General features: G+C 39.6%; 1 protein-coding gene and 1 long non-coding RNA gene across 6 annotated transcripts in view; one reads left to right on the top strand and one right to left on the bottom strand.

Moving 5' to 3' along the window:
- ARHGAP15 (Rho GTPase activating protein 15) overlaps positions 1 to 16,876 on the bottom strand; it is a 332,925-nt gene that overhangs the window by 13,869 nt on the left and 302,180 nt on the right. For 3 of the 4 annotated variants that reach the window (XM_055719343.1, XM_055719341.1, XM_055719342.1), the window contains one exon: positions 10,422 to 10,527. The exons of the other annotated variant lie outside the window; for it this stretch is intronic. In XM_055719343.1, coding sequence (XP_055575318.1) covers positions 10,422 to 10,527 — 106 coding nt within the window. The remainder of the gene's footprint in view (positions 1 to 10,421; positions 10,528 to 16,876) is intronic. 4 annotated transcript variants of the gene reach the window in all.
- The window catches only part of LOC114017740 (uncharacterized), a 138,776-nt gene that overhangs the window by 104,516 nt on the left and 17,384 nt on the right, over positions 1 to 16,876 (top strand). The window contains exons 2-3 of one of the 2 annotated variants that reach the window (XR_008733691.1): positions 8,311 to 8,555; positions 15,276 to 16,876. The exon at positions 15,276 to 16,876 is cut by the window's right edge and continues 449 nt beyond it. This is a non-coding gene — a long non-coding RNA (uncharacterized LOC114017740). Of the gene's footprint in view, positions 1 to 8,310; positions 8,556 to 12,555 lie in introns of those variants that run through there. The other variant, XR_003562973.2, reaches the window with a different exon arrangement.

Genomic DNA, 16,876 nt, shown 5'->3' with positions numbered 1-16,876 from the left:
CTCGGCTCAGAGGAGGTAACTGGTTGCATCTTGTGGACCAGGGGAGGAGGCAAGTTGTTGTGCGCTTGGCTGGAGTTAGCCGCTCCGCAGATTTATGATTTTACATTGCACCATAATGCGTAATGTATGAAAAGATAAATATTTTCCATTCAGCAACATCTTGCTGCATTTTCATCTAACTCTATAATTTTAATTATAAAGTGAACATAACCTGTATCAAATTATGATTTTGTTAACATATTGAATGAGGACAAGAAAAATAAATACCAGATTTTATACTGTACAGGCACATGAAGGTATAGTAAAAAAATCTGTTTTCCTTGACCACATTGTCATAATATGCATATATAACTGCTTATTGAATCCAGGCTGTGTAGACAACAGAAAGAACACTGGCTCCATACCATCACAATGCATGCCCACAACAAAGAGGAGGAAAGAACAGGCTCTTTCATTGTGTGTTTCTAAGTATTACCAACATAAGGGCTAAAAACATTACCTCTGTCTGAAGTGTATCTATATATCCATGCATAAGTTATTAACTGGGCTCCCTGAGCACAGTTGCTGAAAATATTAATATATTCAAATTATATTCTAGCTACTGCAAAAACAGTAGATCAGACAAATGTATTAAAATCTCTTCAGACAAAAGGAGTCATGTTATTTATAAAGTTCCTCCCCCTCCCTCCTTACTGGAACACAAACCTTTATTGTATATAATATATGAATGCAAGATGATCCTTAGATGTCAAAATGTGGCTTAAAGTTTGAATGTAATCATAAAACAGTGACTCTAATGCTTGCCATAAACAAATTGTCACCAGTATTATGTAACTTAGACTATTCACAAAGTATAAAAGATGGGAAGAATAAAAGGTGCCTGCCAAACACTATGGGCCAAATCCAAAGGTTGTGCCAAATTGCGCTAGCGGACTGGGAATTGCAAACCCGGTGTGGAATTCAGATTTGCACTCCCCGATGCTCGGGCTGCTCCTATGGCTTAAATTAGAGTGATACAAAGGCTTTATTTTGGGTTGGTTTTTTTTTTAGTTTGTCAGTTTAGACTGCAAGGCAGCAAAGCAGCAACCAGTGGCTTCTGCAGCTCCCCCCCCCGTGCTTGCTGTTTCTGGGAGATGGGAAAGTGGGATAAAAGTTCCCTAACAGCTGCAGGAACCGTTTTTGTACGGAGTGGTTTTCTAGGATGCAAACAGGCATAGTCAGATTGTCTTAGCAATGTAGCCTGAAAAAGCTCTGAAATCTGGTGGTCCTGAATTTGTCATGTTACGCAGCATGAAGGGTACTACCTGGTCGGGCTGAGACCCTGCTCTGCTCCCAGACTCCTTAGGAAAGCTGGCACAGTGGGTTAACGATGGAATACTATACACAGAGGCAGAAGGCCTTGCCTGGGAACAACAACTAATCACTCATAGATACTTGCCTTTAGTCCAGGCTTTAGGAGTAACGTATATCTGATAATACACGCCCTGCACAGATTGAAATTGCGGCTAATGGTTCTGTTAATGCGCTTTTATCAGGGACAACAACTAAAGTAGGTTGTTGCCCACCCCTCTTCCCAACCCCCCCGCCTCTTCCTTTAAAAAGTAAAATTACATTTTTTTTCACAGCCTGAAATGATTGTTCAAGCAGAGATACTGGTTTAACTCATTATGAATTATTAGTGGAAAAGTGGGTCTCAGAAGTATGTTACATCTGAAATATTTTTCGTCACTTGAACATGTGCCGTCCAGAACTGGCCCTATTCTACCAGTCACTGGGAACAAACACTTCGCATTCACAGATGCTCCTAATTTGGTGTGGTTTGGAGTGTAATTTAGATCAAACGTATCCATGTAAATGAGTCAGGGTTTCTTAATTAGGTGCCTCTAAAGAAAAAACTTGGACCACATCAGTAGGTGTGGTGCCCACAGTACTGGAATCTTTCCTATAGATGAAGCTGAGTTTTGTTCAGCCATACTGTAGGTTTTTTCTTTCCGTGGTTGGTTTTTTTTGGTTTTTTTTTTTTTTTTTTTTCCTAAAGCACAATAATAAATCTGCAGATGGCATAGACATAAAGACGCTACTTCAGAGGAGCTGTCTAAAACACTGTCTCTTTGGCAAATGCCTTAAAGTAGGTCATTCTGCTGTGATTTAGGTTTATATTTCATTGCCAGCTTTTTGTTCCCATTACAAGTAGGGTGCATTCCAGTCCACAGATTTGCTCTTCATTTTTTTTTTTTTCAGATCAGTTTTTATTTACAAGAATTTGTAGATCTTCATAAGAAAATGGCCAATACCCTGTCAGAGGTACTAATCATGCACTTGACCACAGAAAGAGATGTATGTAGATGATAACCTGCAAATGTTGGAATGTAAAAAACCCATTCTCTGGAAGCAAAAAATGTATTGATTCTCTTTAACATGGTGATTGAAATGGTTGTTGCTTCTTTTGCAATGTGTGAAAAATGATTTGATCTAATGTAATTTCAGAAGTCTCACAGAGTAGGGCCATCCATTGCCCTAGTTGTACAGGTATTTGCTTTTTCTTTTTACGTATTTCCACTGAAAAGTACGTATATTATAGCTTATAAAAAAATAGAAAATAATCAGGGTCTGTTTTCCCATCAAAGTGCTGGGGGATTTACATGCCAAACTCCCACTAGCCTTAATGAATTACCTGCATAAATTCCCCTTCAATCAATAGTAGAATAGATCCCATTGTGTTATATTAATTATTTTGCAGAGAACACTGACATTTTCGCGTTAAAGTCTTTTTTGTTTTGGTTTTTTTTTTTTTAGTTCCAATGAATATCTCAAGAAACTTCAAGCCTACTATTTATTTTACAGCCTTATTTTGAGAAAAAACCCCCATATATTTAGTCAGAACCATGAAAAGCATTGCAATTTACCCTTTGATGACCTGATCCTGGACTTTAAGGTGTTACAACCCAATCTCCCAAAATAGGGGGGAAAAAGAAACAAACCAAAAAAGGGGGGGGACTGGACCAAAAAAAGCCATTTTGTAATGAATTGAGCATTCTTAATTTTCATCAGCAAAAAAACATTTGAGTTGAAAAGAACACTAACCCCGAGCAATACTAAGAGGTTACAAAATCACATAAATTAACTCTGCCAGCAATATTTTGCCGAAGCTTATGCGAGTGCAAACTAGAAGCAGGACTCTCACATGGTCCTGATTAACTGAAGAGTACTTAGCAGTAACTGGCCTTCCCTGAGATGTGCTGCCCATATGCACACGTACGCCCACAGCGCCCATATGCACATGGAGGAGCCTTCAAAGGCCGGGGGGGCTCGGTGTGGGGGATTGGGAAGGAAGTGGAGAGTGGAAGTGAGAAGTGTTCTCTGTGTCATCGTGGGCAAGTACCTTACCCTCTTCATTTCTCACTTTCTCCAGCTACGCAACTAGAATAATAAAACTTACTGACCTGAAAAGGAAGTTAGGAGATTTAATTAATGTTTGAAAAGCTTTTTTGAGATCACTTGATATGGAGTAATGCGGGATGAACAATAGGAGTTCTTTGAAACAGGGGCTCTGTCTGTGTGTATTTGTGTACTGCACCTAGCACAATAGTGCCGTGCAGCCACAGTCAACCGTATCATAAATATTTAAATTATAACTATGTTAATTATTTTTATCATTCTGTTATTTGCTTTTACACCAGTTCAGTACATTTTGAAGCTTGGTCGCATTGAAAAGTACCAAGTGTAATTACTTGCCTGACTGTTATGAAAATCAGGGTTTATATTTTTAAATACATTTGCGGAAATAGGAAATATATATGGAAACACAGGTAAAAATGTGGTTTTGATTATTCATCATTATTCTTGTTAAAAAACCCTAAGGTGTAAGGTATTCTTTGGGGAAGAGGTGAACTTTGAAAACTCTTATTCTGTAAAAAGAAGGACTAGGCATGATTGCAAAAGCCTTGGTAGCAGGTTGCCCCCACGCCAAAGTGAATAAAATAAAAAAGCATAAAGGTGCTTCTGAAAGACCAGATTTCTGGGTTTGCCTGTAATCCAAAAGCTATTATTAATCCTGTCCTGTGCACTCTTGTGCCTGCCACACATTTCTTGTGTCCACCAGTTTACAAGTAAACCGATGTGTACTTAGCAGAGAGAAAAGGGGTTTCACTCTTCTCCTTCCCCCAAAATGAGCCCTGGCAAGCTATGGTAAATGGGACGAGTCCTGGCATTACTCCAGCTCCTTTCTGAAACTCTTCTATAGCTGAAACAGTCAAAATCACATGTGCAAGAGCGTGTCTCAATATATATTTGCCCTTCTCAAGCTAGAAAGTGATTAATTCATTTCATGTAAATCTTAAAATTCTAGTCATAGATGCCTGAGTCTTTTATGTCCCTGGCCAGTCACCTACTCATCCTTCTGGTGCAAGAGGACATTTCTCCACCTCACATTTCCAGCAGCTGCTCCCAAAGCTTGCAGGAGTAAGGCTAAGCTTTTCTCCCTGCTGCTGTCCCCTGGCTGAAGGGCAAGAGCTGCTCATGAGTTGCCTGATTAGAAAGAAAGGTCTTGATTCAGGAAATATTTTCAACAGTCTTTCTTGTGCCTTCAGTTAAGGGCTTCTGTGCTTCTGCACATTCCTGAAGGAAAAATTAAATGCCCACCTGACACTGGGCTGTAGGTCTCCCACAGGTTCTCTGAGGTTTCCCAGAGATTTGTTGTCTAGTCCTTCCATTCTGGGGACTATTATTTTCTTTTCACTAACTTTTACCTTTATTTTTCTTCTTTTTCTTAGTAAAAAGCTTTAAGAGCTCTTAAAGTAGTCTGTTTTTCTACTGTGTGAGAAAATGGTTCTTCTGAGCCTAGATTTAATATGTAAGCCTGCCTGAAACTGCTGATATGACTCATAGTTTAGTAAGCAAAAAATCACATATGTTTGCTACATCTTTCCTTCACTAACTTAAAAAAAAAAAAAGAAAAAAAGAAAAAAAGAAAAGTTTGCAGAAATCCCCTGTTTAGTATTACTAGATGCCATACTTAAACTTTATTTTCTGATTTTCCCTCAGAATTCTGGGTACTGCTGCTGGACTTGTCATCACCTTGTCATCGTGTCCTGGTGTGTGGGCTACCGTGGGCTTCTGTCTAGGATGATTTCTTTTTCTTTTCTTTTTCTTTTTTTCCTTTTCCTTTTCCTTATTCCCTTTTCATTTTCCTTTTTTTTTTTCCTTTTCATTTTCCTTTTTTTTTCCTTTTCCTTTTTTCTCTTTTTGCTTTTTCTTTTTCTGTTTTTAATCTTTAATAGGTAGTCACATGTGATTTGCCAAAGCCTATGCTTTTCAGAATGTAGCTGCTACATGCTGCAAGGTTTGAGGGGGGGGCGGGTGAGTGTTCCATTTGTCAAGGCTGGATGCTTTTCTTTGTTCATAGAACGAGTGGGGGTTATTTTTCGAGACAACTAAAGCATGAACACCTATGACTTTTGTTAGTTAATATATTAATATTAGTTGGTTCCTCTTAGATGAAAAGTTCCGCTCTTGACAAGGAGATTCTTTCCAGTGAAATTGTTGTAAACAATACTAGTAAGAATGAAGAATTTGGGGAGGGGGGAAGGCAATCAGAAAGAAAATAATCATTCTCTCTCTGAAAGGGCAGAAAGCCTGGATGGCATCTGAAAATGTCTTGCTGTGCTATATACAGTACAGGAAAGACAGAGCACAATAGATGGACTTTCTTGGATTCAAAGGTGAATCAAAAGGAATTGGCTTCTGCCCGGACAAGGCAGCCAGATAGGCCACAGTAACAGATCCACGTGATAAACCAAGAGGCAACTGCAGAGCTCCCCAGACAACTTGCCTGAAGTGCCTGCCAAGGAGGCAGATGCTGCTGCTGGAAGAATATCTTCCACAGTTGGGCATCTGGGTTCAGTGCTTTCCACGTAAGGGAGAGGGATGGTAGTGTCAGGCTGGCCTCTGTCTTCCCGTTTAATTATTTCAACATCCATTTTATACTTTTGTAAATAACACGCGTTATCCTGCCTTTGTGCAGGAAAATAAGCAGCAAGGAGAGGGGTTTTGTCTGTAATACATCCCTTCACAGGGGTGTCTACACGGATGGGTAACGGCAGGCTGAGCTTGGCTGCCCTGCGCTCCAGCCTGGTCAGATGTGAGACAGCTCGGGTCTGGGAGTTGCAGAGCTGCCTTGCGGTGGCACGGAGCTCTACCTAATAAGCAGAGCAGGCTGAGATTCATTAATTTAACATTAATAAGCACAGCTTATTAGCTCAGGCACAGCGCTGTATAATGCAGGCACATGGCTTCTGGAGCAGAGCTGCGTCCGCCCTCGCCAGCTCGGAGCGTGGAGCAGAGGACCCAGCCGGGGTGCTCCTCTCCCCTGCTGCATTTTGCATTTAGGGAGGAAAGAGTCTTTTGTGGTCACTGGAGATGCTTTTATGCAAACAAAAGAAACCATCCACTTTTTAGATTGTATTGCTGGTTTATGCCAAGTCTTTAAGTCATTTATACTCCTTGTGCCTCAGTTTCCTGACGGGTGTGAAAGAGCTGCCTGTAGATGCTGCTGTGAAAGCAGGTTAGGTACTGATCATAAAATACTGTGGGATCCTTAAAGGCTGAAATGCTCCTTCTGCCTCACTTGAATTATAGTTCTGCGAGTAAATTACTGGGTACAAATAATGATTTATCAGATAAGCATTGGTTGTGCAGAGAGCCAATACGAGGTTTCTGCATCATTTGATGTCCTGCGTATGCCTGCAAAACAGGACCAGAAAGGTATATTGGTTTCATCTGGTACCCACAATTAGCTCACTTGGTTTGGCAGTAAAATTTGCTTGTGGATAAACAACAGAAAAGAGTGGAGTCCTGGGGAACTGGGATGCTGTTTTCACAAACGTATGGGACAGCAGTATACGTGATTTATGTAGCAAGCAACTATTCTCTAAACATGTTCAAATAGAACAGGTGGTTTTCTGTAGCCCTTTATTTGGGAAAATCCCTACTCAGGTTGGGGTTTGTTGTTTTTTCTGTGTGTAGAATATAATTGTTTGATCTGCTTATCTTCAGGAAGAAGTATGAATAACCTAACAGTAGCTGTGCTCAATTATTGTCAGTATGAGTCCTAGTAAAATATTTTTTTATGGTATTGACTGACAAGAGCTATGTGATATGTCTGTTTGGCCCCATATTTTGTGTCTTCTGCTTATGAGTAGAATAAATTTCATGCAAAGATGAACAGGGGACATTGCTGGGTTGGTTTTTTTCCCATCATGTGCAAAAAAATTTAAAAGAACAGGTACTGCAACCTCAAGCTTTGCTTTTAATCCCCCTCCTGTGGGCTTCACACACTGTACTGTGACTTCTTGCAACTTCAGAGGTCTCGGTTTAAGAAAGATATATGGCACTGGTGTTAATCCCTGCTGCCAGGCCTTTCTCGCAGATTCTCTCATCAGCTGCTTCGTCTGGGTTTCTAAAGGAGGACCCTTCTGCAGTGCGTTTCACATTGTTATTTGTGCTTGATCTGAACCTACTCTTGCAGACTGGATCACTGCAGAACAAAACCATCGTGCAGCCTCACTGCTGTCAGTGATTTAGGATAAGCACAGCCTGCTGGGCAAAGGTTGGATTCTCGTGCTGAGCTCCTCCATGTCACTGAGATGTATGCTCTCACGTGCTGTACAAAGTCACAGGCTTACACAGTCCCACGGCCCAGGTCTGCATAGCCTTGTTCCTGTTGTATTTGTCTGACAGAGGGGAAAGAAAGGTGTAGGAGAAAGGGGAATGACACAGAAACAGCATAACTGTGGTCCTTCAGCTTCTCCCCACTAGAAACCCCTTGAAGCCCAGTTCAATATTGTGCAAGAACAGCCAGCTCCACCAGCAAATACAGAAATTGCAGTAATATACCTCAAATCAAACCAGTTTTCTTATTTTTTTTTCAACTAATTGGAAACTTTTGAAGCTGCTGTGATTTACGCTGAGAAAACATTGTGATTGAAGAGGATGCTGCAATGTGCAAGTCAGTAGTGAGGTTGGCACATCATGCACATTGGCACCCCTCTTCTGAAAAGTATTTCTAAAAGTGATATAATTCCGTGTTTTGTAACCTCTGCAAACCAGTCTTATTTCCTAGGTTGATTTAAACAAACACACATTGCCTGTATTTACTTAATATAAACATAATGTCATCACTAAAAACGTATTTATGCTTCCTTAGTCTCATTTATGCAGCCATGAGGCCATGCGGACTGGCCCCTGTCTTTTGTGTTGACAAGTTCAAGAGAACATACCAGGTTTTATCTGTTTCTTTTTTTGTGTTTTCAGTATCTAGTCTACTGCTGCTTCTGTATCAATGGAACAAAGCTTATGGAATCCCCCTGTCCTTCCCTGAGGATGGGTTTGTGTGGCAGAGAAGGCTGACCTTCAGAGAGACTCAGACAATTGCTCCCATAATGCTCAGATCCCCAAATGGTTCAAATATCCCATCTTCCTGCCTTCCATCCTGCCGTGCCACTACATTGTGCCAGCATAGCTTCTAGCTTCACCAAGCCTTCTGCAGGGATACCCAGGTAAGAGCACGTGCTTATGTAGGTAGTACTGTATCTATAGAGTTGTCCTCCAGCCCAGTATTGCGTACCAATGCTTTCCAAAGTATTGGTATTTTATTGTCTGTATGTTAGCGTGAGTTTTTTTCCTTTTCATTTTCTTTTCTCCAACAACCCACCAGTCTTGGTCCAGTTTTGCCAGTTATTCTACACATACACAGCAGGAAACAATTCCTGTCCCAAACAGATTATGTTCTAAAAAGCCAAGGCAGACAAAGGAAGTATTATCATCATTTTGTAAACAAGGAACCAAGGCACAGAGAGATTAAGTGATTTACCCAAGGTCACCTAGAACATCCAGTCAAAGCCGAGAACTGAACCCACGTCTCCTGAGTCTCAATCAAGTGATTTAACTATGAGATCAAAGACTTATTGTGTATACCTGATATCTCTCCCCTAAGACATGGTAGCAAAACTTTTTTCAAGTTAGGATCAATGCCGCATATGGTGCAGTAAATTTTGAATATGGCATATCTGTGCTGACAGCATGTACCCACTTCTTGCACTCGGGTTCTTCCCGGGAAATAATTTCCCCTTATTATTCTTCCATTGACAGTAATAAATTATCATCCTTCTCTAGATAACCTGCTGAAGGAGAGAACATGTGCACATAGCACATCAGATGAATACACAGAAAACTCTTTTTCTGCAAGGCCAAACTCAGTCATTTTATGGACTGCTTAAAATCCTTCCATGCTTAATGAAATGGGGAAATTCCTACAACTGTATGGACTTCATTTTGCAGTTTCAGCTGGAAGCTGCAAACAAGATAAAGGATCTTCATCTCTTACACATACAGGCCAGGAGAATGCAGCAGAAATTATCAGTATAAATGCATCATTCATTATAAGCTCAGAGTAGTCTTTTATTCGGAGTCTTTATTACTCACTCACTGGGGTCATTCTATCATTCCTAGGATGAAATACTCCTCTGTGCACAGGGCCTCCGTGGGGCCCTCGATCTTGCTTAGTCCATTCAGTGTTAAGGGTAGTCCGGCTGAAAATTGACCGTGCCAAACGGCACTGGTTAGTCCCAGCAGCAGGACAGGGATGAAGGAACAGGACCCTGCCCTTCCTGTGCCCCTGTCTTGAGGTCTGGCACTTCTTGTCAAACAGCTGCAACTTGGTTCTGAGCACATGGTCTATGGGTATTTGTACTGTCAATGTCATGGAACATGAGAAGAAAACCCAAGGTACAAATGACATCCTGGGCTGACTTTTAGGGCTGCCATCTCTGGCAAACAGAACTCAATGAGTTCCAAAAGCACAGAGGAACGATAAGGTCGGGCCTCAGAGTGTCATTTTTCTGCCTCTGCTCTCCTAACATTGCTGAGATACCACAAGGATGCACTTCAAAATCACTCCTCAGTGTTTCTTAGATGTTCTGTGTTGTCACAAACTTCCTTGTGAGGTACGAGAGCTCCTAACGTATTTTCTTCGGTGAGGTTATTTCTACCATTATGTGCCTCAGCATATCACAAGATCAGTAAAGAAGATCGAAAAGCAGGGATCTCAGCGGTGAAAACGTGGTGGTCCAAGTGTCTCTTGCTGGAGAAATATACCTGTAGCATAGTAACCCTGACGTGTTTGAGTGCATCAAAGGAAACAGAACTGTTTTGCTTTCTAGTAGAGAAAAACTTTTGGCTTTTGCTTAGACATACTGATTTCTTGAGCCAGGATAGGGTATACATAGATATCATAAATCATGCTTAGTTTTGCCAAGGAACATAATTATCTTTGATATTTTGGATGACATTTCCAATAGGATTAGGACACCACACACTGAGTCCTTTAAAAAGTATTGATCTGTTAGTACCACAGTTCTACTTACTTCTTTAGATGTTCAAAAAGGATTTTCATCGTGTCATAGTTTGGTCTAGGGAGCTTTTCTACCAGGCTCCTTATGGATTTGATGCGAGTGGCGTTGTCCTGGATTTCTAAGGGGGTGAAAAAAAAAGAGAAAATAACCCCTGGAGTGCCATGTTAGGACATCCCTTTGCCCAGTACTGTATCTGGTACCTTAACAAGGAGAGCCATCATTAATATATGGTTAAAACCAGAACATATCATACCTTCTGTTACCTTAATAGAGAGCAAGTGTAATTTACAAGAATTTAAAATTCTCTCTTAATCTTCACTAAGCATTTCCTGGTTCACAGAATTATATTCTTATGATTTTCATTTATTTTATTAGACTTTTAGACCATCATCCTAAGCTAAAGTATCTCCCAGTAGTAAGGGACCCACGTCTTAAATGGACTCCCACTTTGGAATTACATTTGTCCAATGATGCAGCTTCGGTGATGGATGCATTTCCCAGGTAGTCCTTGTCCCTTTTTTTGTCATCATAATTAAATCAGCTGTATTTATGGATCTGTATCCTTAACATTACATCCCACTATGTTTGGAAATGTAAAATGATTTGCTGTTCTTTTTAGTCGTGTTTTCTGGTGATCAGTTATTTCAAGAAACTACTTCACGGTAGCTATTTTCTAATACCTGCAGCATCTCAAAACTGCAATTTCTGCAAGAAAAAAATTGTAGTTCAAACATGATTAGTAATAAAAAATGCAGTACTAAGGGCTTTAATCTATCTTTTGAGGTGATAAGAACTTTGCTATCTTTTTTGTTAAGATATACCTTCCTGTTTTAGCACCATTCATATTTTCTTAAGAAAGGTTTGACTGTTATTTTCATCGATTTGTATAAGATGTTGCAACTAAGGCAAAGTCATGTGCAATTGTGCTTTCATTTAGGAACAGATTAGATAAGGTGCCAGTGGGTCTGAAGTAGGGAAAACATCTTGCATGTTACATGCCCTAGATAACCTGAGAATACTTTTCTGATCTTATAATCTATGATTTAATTATCACCTATCATTCTTTGTATATGTTTCTTTTTAATATTCATATTACCCTGTCACCCAGAGATCTCAATCAGGATTGAATCCCAGTTGCAGTAGGTGCTGCATAAGCATACATGGTGATTAGTGTCTCGATTCAAATATTTCATCAAAAAAAAGTTTCAACCAAAAATTTCCTGTGACTGAGCTGAATTTTAAAATTAAAATTACTAGCATAATATTCCTTCCTCAGCATGTATTCCTAATTCCTGATTAATACTTCATACACACAGATATGGATGTATAGACCTTTATTGTTTATAATGTGAGCATCTAATTAGATATGAAAGACAAGAGCTCAGTGTAGTCAATGCATAGGTATTATTTTCCAGTAAAAAATGCCAAACTTTTATATGGATTTATTCTATAGGAAGCTATGCAATTGACAACAGTGATAATGAAGTTAAACAGAAATGAAGAACACGCTTTCTGTGTATTTTACTCTTGTTTTAATTTGACCTCTGAGCAGCACAAACTCCCCCAGTCTTGCAACCCAGACATCCCTTGGTGTTTTCTGCCCCAAGCCATTAGTACTGTTCATTTTTGCTCTATGGATAATCTGTCTAGTGGAAATATGGCGGAAGCTACAAATTAAAATGATATGAAATTTGCAGAAGTGAATTGATTGTTGGAAGGGGGTACAAATCCTGTGGGCTTTTTATTTCTGCTGCTTGGTGTGCGTACACAGAATCACAGGCTTGCTTGGGTTGGGGAAGACCTTTAAGATCATTGAGTCCAACCATGAGCCCAACACTGCCGCGTCCACCCCTAAACTATGTCCCCAAGCAACACATCTACATGTCTTTTAAATACCTCCAGGAATGGTGATTACACCACTTCCCTGGGCAGCCTGTTCCAGGGCTTGACAACTCTTTCAGTGAAGAAATTTTTCCCAGTCTCCAACCTAAACCTCCCCTGGTGCAACTTGAGGCCGTTCCCTCTTGTCCTGTCACTTGGGAGAAGAGACCGACCCCATCTTGCTACAACCTCATGTCAGGTAGTTGTAGAGAACAATAAGGTGTCCTCTTGAGCCCCCTCCTCCCTAGGCCAACACCCCCAGCCCCTTCCCCAGCCCCCTGCCCCACTTTGGGTACACTAAGACATGCTGTGACCTTACTAGATCAGTCGCATTTAGATTGAGGCTGCCCTGGCTGTGCTGCAACTTCTTGAAAAAAGCTTCTCAACTAGTTTATTTCCTAATTCTATTTTCTCCTGATAATTCCATGGACTTCTGTGGAACTGAAACAGTGAGGTAGGGAAAGACTCAGTGGAAGGAAAGGCTCACTGTTTGTCCTTGGAGAATATTTGCAAGGAACTGCCATACAGTAAAGCTTTATCGTGCTCTCTTGAAGGAAGTGTCTCTGCTCTGTGTTGATTAACACAGATAATCAGCTTGGTAACCACCTTCCCCACAGAAACAGCCTTACAGAGGCTACACTTCCTTATCAGGTGCATTTGTAAAAGAAACAAACTAAAAATTGTGCTAGTAATTTACAAATAAATTATTTATTGAGAGAATGGCGAGGGTAGAAAGCTTTGTTTTAGGGCTTACTGTACCAAAGTCATCAGTACTGGTGTGCAGGAGAGGAGATATTTGGGCAGGCACTAAAGCACAAAGAATGCAGAAATTGTGCATAAAATTATTCTGTGAATCGGTCTGTTTGTTAATTGTTAGTCTATTGTAAAAGAAGAAAAAACAGGCAACATGTGGTAACTTTAGTCAGCATTTCTGAACTGGGAATGATAAACACCTCTGCCTGGCTCTGGCATTTATCAGTACTGAGATATTATTACCACATAGAGTCACAGCATGGTTACTGTTATCATCAAAAAAAAAGAGCCAGCTAATCTTAATGGTTTGTAAAGCCGTTACCTGCACTGGTCTGACATTTATCATGATCATTTTACCACATGAGTCCTACATTGCAAAGGTATTTTATCTGGAAGGGACATCACTATGAATTATTATTTGCAGCTAGGTAGAAAATTGTATGTTGTAGATACCTTTTCTCATTATAAATCACAGTCACATTTCACCATTTCCCACACAAAGCTGCTGAGCCCAGGCTTTTTGCCGTAACACTTAGTCTCGCTCCCTTTTATAGTTCCATGAAAATATTGGGTACTCTTTCATTAAAATGGTTGATATTGGTGAAGTTTTTTAAATGCTATATACACGCTTGATTTTTCTCTAGTATAAAAGAATTTGTTTTTCCACTTGAGAAGCTGAAGAGGATAAACTGTTCATTTTTTTTATTAAAGCTTACTCTCGCCTCAGTTTTTGTGGCTGGGCTTGTCTTTACTCTTGACCTTGTTGATGGAATATTTAACAGATCAGATGCAAGATCTTATGTTTCATTTGCAATACCTATGTATTTGCTTTATTTCTGTAAAGCCTTGAGTTCCACTTTCCTAGAAATTTTCCCCTTTCAGTAAGTAGTAAGATTTTTGAAATTTTTTTTTGGAGGTTTTTTCTTTTTACCATGCTCAAACAGAGGGAGGAAATCCTTAAACAAGGGTTTGTACAAATAGTTGTGGAGAAGGTACCCCCGGTCCTTGTGCTATGTTCTGAACAGGGTGCAACGGAAGGAAAACACTCTGAACAGCTGTTAAATTCTCCAGCTAAGCCTAGATAATGAAGCAGACCTGTTTTGATAAAACGAAACAATATTATTTTTCATTATACTCTTTTCCTTGCAAGTATTGGTGAAAATCTGGGGAAAAGATGCCCATTTTGTAAAGGTAGACTCTCCTTTCTCTGTGAAGATTTCTGAAGGAAAAGCGTTGTCATAATCACATATATCAAATAAAGACTGAAAGCATGGTTAATCCCTTTTGTGGTGGGGTTTTTTTGGGTTTTTTTGTTTTGTTTTGTTTTGTTTTGTTTTTTTGTTAAAATACAGAAGACGTAGGTGATAATTTCAGCAGGATACTCTGAAGCAAATTGCAGATGGTTTTCCATGGAATATTTTCATAGAACATATATATAGAATTTGGGTTATGCTTTTAAAAATAGCACTGGCTCCCTTTAACGGAGCAAAACTGTGGAGGTGCTCTCTTGTTTATATTTAAATGAAGAATGCATTGAAAAAAACCCCTACTTAATATTATATAAGCTCTTTTGTAAATGAGCTTTGGATAAACATTTGAGCACAGAGGAAAACATGATGTGTCTGTAACATTAACAGTGGCTGGGTAGAAATGAATGAAGAAAGTAACCTTTAGCATTCTTGTCCATAAAGAATACTTAAGCAAATCCCACCGAATCTTTCTTTTAATCATTAATTTTAAATGGACGTAGATGTTTACAACAAGCCACTTTGTTTCAGAACAGGAAGTCCAGGGTTTATCTCCAATAACTCACGTTTGCTAGGAAGGGATGTATGTCTCTAACCTGACATGCATTCATTATTTTGTAAGGTACTGGAGTCTGACCTGTGACCCTCCTCAGACCTGCTGCATTATTCATGTCCGACTGACTGTGTAGTTTTACTATAGCGCCCATTTCCCTTTACCAGGCATTTCAGTGGCTTGTGCATGTTTAATGTTAAATGGCATTTATGGCTCACGTTAATGCCTAATTTTATCACGAGCCACGGTTTCTTTTTATGATCTCGAGCCTCACAGCTGAACTGCTGGAAAAAACAGTGATTTATGGTTCTGCATAAAATATCAAACTATTGATCTGCCACCTAATCTGTTTTGTTGTTGTTTTTTAGGCATGGTTTCCTCTGATTTTCTTACACAGCTCTTCTCACCTTGTTTTGTTTCTTTTTGAATTAGATTTCTGCTGTGGTTAAAACGTCACACACTGTTGCTACAGCAAAATCTGCCTGCCAAGAGTTTTTCCAACAATTTGTGACTGATTCAGCTGCCGAGAGAAAGACAGGTCTTGTCTGGGGCTTTTTTGGTTTGTTTATTTCATTTATTTCATTTTTTTTTGTTGTTTTGTTTTAATCGGAGCTGAGTGGTGGAGGTGGATTTTCGAGTGCTAATGAAATTGTGAGACTTATGGCGCTGGCTACAGCCAGCCGTAGTGTGGGCAGACGCTCTGTGAGCTTCCCCACTGTGCTGCTGTGCAAGCATCCCCGCTGTTATGTTTGCTATAGTTTTAATGTCTGTGAAAAATTCCTGATGCAACTAAATTATGTTCTGCCCTCTTGTTTGTATAAATAAACACCCGACTTAGCCAATTCATCTTGCTCTTGCCCATTTTAGAAGCTTGCCGTGTCACACAATGCTTAACCCCAGTCCTTGATAGCTTTGGTGTTATCAGGGAATGAAAACTTGCTTAAAAGAGAGTGCTCTGTTGGCTTGATTTTTTTTTTTTTTTTCCCCAGAGATGTCAACTGCCCCAAACTCTCCTTTCATTTGGTAAGTCTTCATATTCTGGAAGTCATGCTGGCTGAAATACACAGACTTTTATGTACAAATATATAGATAAATTGTGTCACTTCTAATGTCAGGATATTTTAATGTTACTGTATACAGCATGAAAGTCCCAATTTTAATCACTTGCAGTACACTGTGGCAATCATCTCGTGCAGATACATTGTAAAATATTTTCTTGTTTTAAGAAAAAATCTATAAGAAGTGTTCAAACTAACTAATGTTTGCTATAAGGAAAATAACCAATTTGTGATCTGAATTGATTTTACTTTTTATTCATGCCTCAGAAATAGATGTTGCAAAAGAAAATGAGAATTGTGTGAAACCTCTCTATATGGGCAATTGATAGATCATCCTATGTGATATAAAGTGGCTTTTGTAATGAATATTCATACAACTTTTGTGATCCATTAGCAAGACCAAGACAATGAGTTCACAACTCGGTCCCATTTAACAAAAATATATGTGGAATTAATAGGAAAAAACAGCACTTAGAAAAGTTAAACTTTAATGTATCAAACTCCAGGTGCCAGAGTTTGAGGGAAATAACCAATAATAGCCATTTTTTACATATTTGATGGGACTGATTATGCAATGTGCAACTCTAAATGGCTTATAGCACATTGTAGCATGGTTCCATCCCATTGGCTACAGTAGGGTGCAGGCAGATGGATGACAGTGACAAGGAGAGAAGTGCTTTTGCTTAGCCGTGCGTTAAGATGCCATCCAGAAGCTCTGTGCACTGCAGACACTTCATTAGGATGCCAGGATAATGGTAAACTACCACTCAGAGTGACACCCCATTTCCTGCTTACTGAGCTCTCCAACCTCGGCAGATGTCAACAATCTCACAGTGCTACAGAGCAGACCTAACTTTCCAGGCACTTTGACTCCAATTTTTTTCCCTTAACAGTGCCATACATTACATGCAATATGTAACAGCAAGTACCAAACAGAAAACAAAATTTGCTGCCCTAATTATAACAAAGCAGCAT

The sequence above is a fragment of the Falco cherrug genome, chromosome 8 (genome assembly GCF_023634085.1).
Source record: "Falco cherrug isolate bFalChe1 chromosome 8, bFalChe1.pri, whole genome shotgun sequence".
NCBI lineage: Eukaryota > Metazoa > Chordata > Aves > Falconiformes > Falconidae > Falco > Falco cherrug.
This window is presented reverse-complemented; position numbering and strand designations above follow the sequence as displayed.